Genomic DNA, 3,218 nt, shown 5'->3' with positions numbered 1-3,218 from the left:
TGCCAGCCCTGATAGCTTCCAAGAGACGGGCATTTTATTTTTTTAAAAAAAACCCGGACATGGACCACATGCATCCCTCATATCAAAAATTAATCCCTGACTCCCAGCAAGAAAACAAAGGGGACAACAGCTATCATTTGGGAGAATTTTGTTTCCAATTTTTCTGATCAGCCTTCAGACCTCTGGGAGTTCCTTCTTCCTTCTCTCGTTGATGTTCCTGCTGCTGCTTTCTCTGCCTACCTCATGACGGCTTCCTCATCAGGTCCCTAAGTTGTCATGTCAACATGCTGTTTGCAAATCGGGCAGATCTTCCCTGTCCTCGGCTGTATGAGAAGCCACGTATTGATGCAAGTGTTGTGATAGGCATGGGCACAAGGCAGAATCTTCAGCCGGTCGCCTGCCTCGTACTCGGCCATACAGATGACGCACAAGTCGTACTTGTCCCCTCTTTTGAAGGTCTTCACTTTGATCCCCTTCCTCTTCCAGCACCATTTCACGCAAGCAGCAAGCACTAAGAGACTGATGCCCATGCTTAGGAGGATCACAACCCCAAACTCCTGGAGGAATTCAATGATCATTAGCTGGGTGCAATAACCAGGCCAGTCTTGGAGGTGATGCCGAGCTGGGTCCCAAACAGAGATACCGATGTTGTCCCAACAGGGATTGTAGTAACCCCAAGGTACCACCACTTGGACTTCAGTCTCATTTTTGGAATGGACCACCTTTCTCAAGAGCTTGGAGGCTGACTCGCCAATAAAGAAGGAAGGAATCAAGATCTGCTGCCGTGTCTCTTCCACTTCAATAGACATGCTCACTAGCAGATCTGAGTAGAGGTTATGGATGATGGCAGCTTGGTACCCAGCTTTCTGCGCGTGGAGCACCTTGATGCTGAAGGGGCAGTCATACCTGCGGATGAGCACGATGGAGCTTGGGGGGGACCTTTGGGAAACTGGTGGGGCTTCTATAGGGTGGCAGGCATTTGCAGGCACGGCTTCAATGAGATACCCCTTCAGACCTCCGTGTGAAAGCGGCGGTCCAAAGCATGCAGGCACAGCTTGGGAATCAAGACAGGTGGAATTGTGGGAGAAGACCAGGTGAACAAAGGGTTTTCCCAAGATGGCCTTGAATAGCAACGAATAAATGAGTAATGAAGGATGAGGCAGGAGCAAGAACCTCATGTTGGAGATGATCTTGTCTAGAGTGTTGGTGGGATGGATGGTTTGGAGGAACATCTAGATCTCACCTTGGCATCTTGGAGTGCTTTTCTGGGGTCTTCACGGCAAGATGGGGATGGTGAGAGTGGCTTCCTTAGCAGTGGCTTTCAAAAAGCCTCGGCCTTTGGCAGTCCACTGTGCTCACTTACCTCCCACTTTCCACTACAGTTCATGCCTCCCCCCTCCAACTCAGCACTGGCTGTTTGAAGCAGCACCAGCCCTTGTGACATCACTCAGTCAGTGCTTGGATTGCACCTCTGACTGATGGATAAAGAGGCGCACGAGGGCCGATGCACTGCAGTGGTTAGAGTGATGGGCTAGGATGTAGGAGACTCCAGGCTCAAAACGCTGTTCTGCCATGAGAACTGGCTGGGAACAGTCACCCATTCTTAGCCTAGGCTGCCTCACAGGGTTGTTGTGTAGATAAAATGGAAGAGAGGAGAATGATATAAGCTGCATTGGGTCTTCATTGCAGAGGGAGTGTAAGTGAAGTAGATGATGATGATGATGATGATGGATGGAGAGAGAGAAATAATATAACCTAGGAGAGAAGCTTCGCTATACCCCATGCTGTAAGAGGATCTCATCTTGTCTCGATCCACTTTTCAGTTTCTTGTGAACTTAAGATGGGATCACATATGCATGCACTCGTCACTCAACTACAGCACTTAATGGCTTGAACACAAGAGTTTTAGTCCAAGTGGAGAACTCATCTTTCCGTGTACACTACTCTAGTGTGTGTGTGTGGGAGTTTCTGCTCAGTATTGGAAGGGGGGCCTTACTCCAGACCAGTCTCCCCTCTAGTCTCTTCTCTTCCTCTCCTTTAGCAATGGATACATTGCTATGGCAGAGATCCCGGTGCCCAGGGCCTTGAGAAATGTCAGTTCCACTGGGTGCCTGATTTCACATCTCACAGGACCCCCCCCCCCACTACCCGATGTCCCTGCTGTAGCTGCATTTTAGATGATGGGGAGGATGCAGAGGAGAGAGACGTCCTGCCCTCGACCACTGAAGCCACAACCACAAGTGAGCCTGGAAAGGGGAGGGGCTTTTATGTCAGGGGAGAAAACTGACCTCATTGTGCTTTCAACATCATCAGGAGTGTGACAAGGTCTGATGATTACTACTGTGTTTGTGAAAGGTTCCAGCTTTGTTTGCAATTCAGTTGATAACAAACTGAGTTAGTTTTCAGTTGGGTGGGGTAGCTCAGCTTGCCAAGTAGAACTGTGAATCCCTCTAAGAGTATTCGCTCAGCAGCACATACTTTTATCCCAGCAGCCATGAGGACTAGAAACTTGCTTTATTATTAATAATGTAAGCTGAATTTTTTTGGAGTGTATCCCAATTTAGTCCAAACTCAGGTCCTGTGGGGTGCAAGACCACATATTGGAAACTTGTCTGGAGCACAGAGCAACCAGCAGGAGGCAGCAGAGAGCCAATAAGGTGCAGCTGGTCAGAATCAAGTGCTTCAGCACCTCGGAGAGCTCCCTGGAGAGAGACGAGGTTGCTCTACTGGAGGAAAGGATCCCACTCATTCCTTGTGACTGCAGGATTCTGTGCCATGACCCATAGTATCTGACCCCTAGGTCAAGGCCACTGGGCTTCTAATCTCTGGCTTGTGACTTACGGCTTATGAACCTGGCACCATGATTACTGGCTTACTGTTTTTTGGCTCCTGACTCCTGGCTTGTGAATCTCAACTTGCAACTCACAAATCTTGGCTTATGACTTGTGTCTTATAGTTCAGGATCTCAGATTTCTGGGCAGTGCCCCCTGGCATGTGACTCCTGGGTTGTGCCCACTTGCCTGCAATTCCAGGCTCATGACCGTTGGCTCCTGCACCGCAACGTTTGTTGCCCCTGACTTGGGCTCCTGGCACTAACTCAGGCTCAGTGCTGACAGGGCTGCCCCTGTCCAAGTGCTGCAGAGCAACATGGTCAGAGATGCCACAGCTGCTTCCACACAACCAATCCTTGCATTTGGGTCAAACCCTGTGGGAGCATC

General features: G+C 49.6%; 1 protein-coding gene across 1 annotated transcript; it reads right to left on the bottom strand.

Moving 5' to 3' along the window:
- Positions 1-266: 266 nt before the first annotated feature.
- LOC129329850 (E3 ubiquitin-protein ligase ZNRF4-like) lies at positions 267-1,232 on the bottom strand. The gene has a single exon (XM_054979557.1). It carries the CDS (start codon positions 1,230-1,232, stop codon positions 267-269), a length of 966 nt encoding a protein of 321 aa, XP_054835532.1.
- Between the last annotated feature and the right edge of the window lie 1,986 nt (positions 1,233-3,218).

This window comes from Eublepharis macularius, chromosome 5, assembly GCF_028583425.1.
Source record: "Eublepharis macularius isolate TG4126 chromosome 5, MPM_Emac_v1.0, whole genome shotgun sequence".
Taxonomy (NCBI): Eukaryota; Metazoa; Chordata; class Lepidosauria; order Squamata; family Eublepharidae; genus Eublepharis; species Eublepharis macularius.
Note: the sequence above shows the minus strand (reverse complement) of the source record. Positions and strands in the feature narration are given on the sequence as shown.

Coding starts and splice junctions, on each gene's coding strand:
- LOC129329850 (XM_054979557.1), bottom strand. CDS start 1,232: ATGTTCCTCCAAACCATCCATCCCACCAACACTCTAGACAAGATCATC.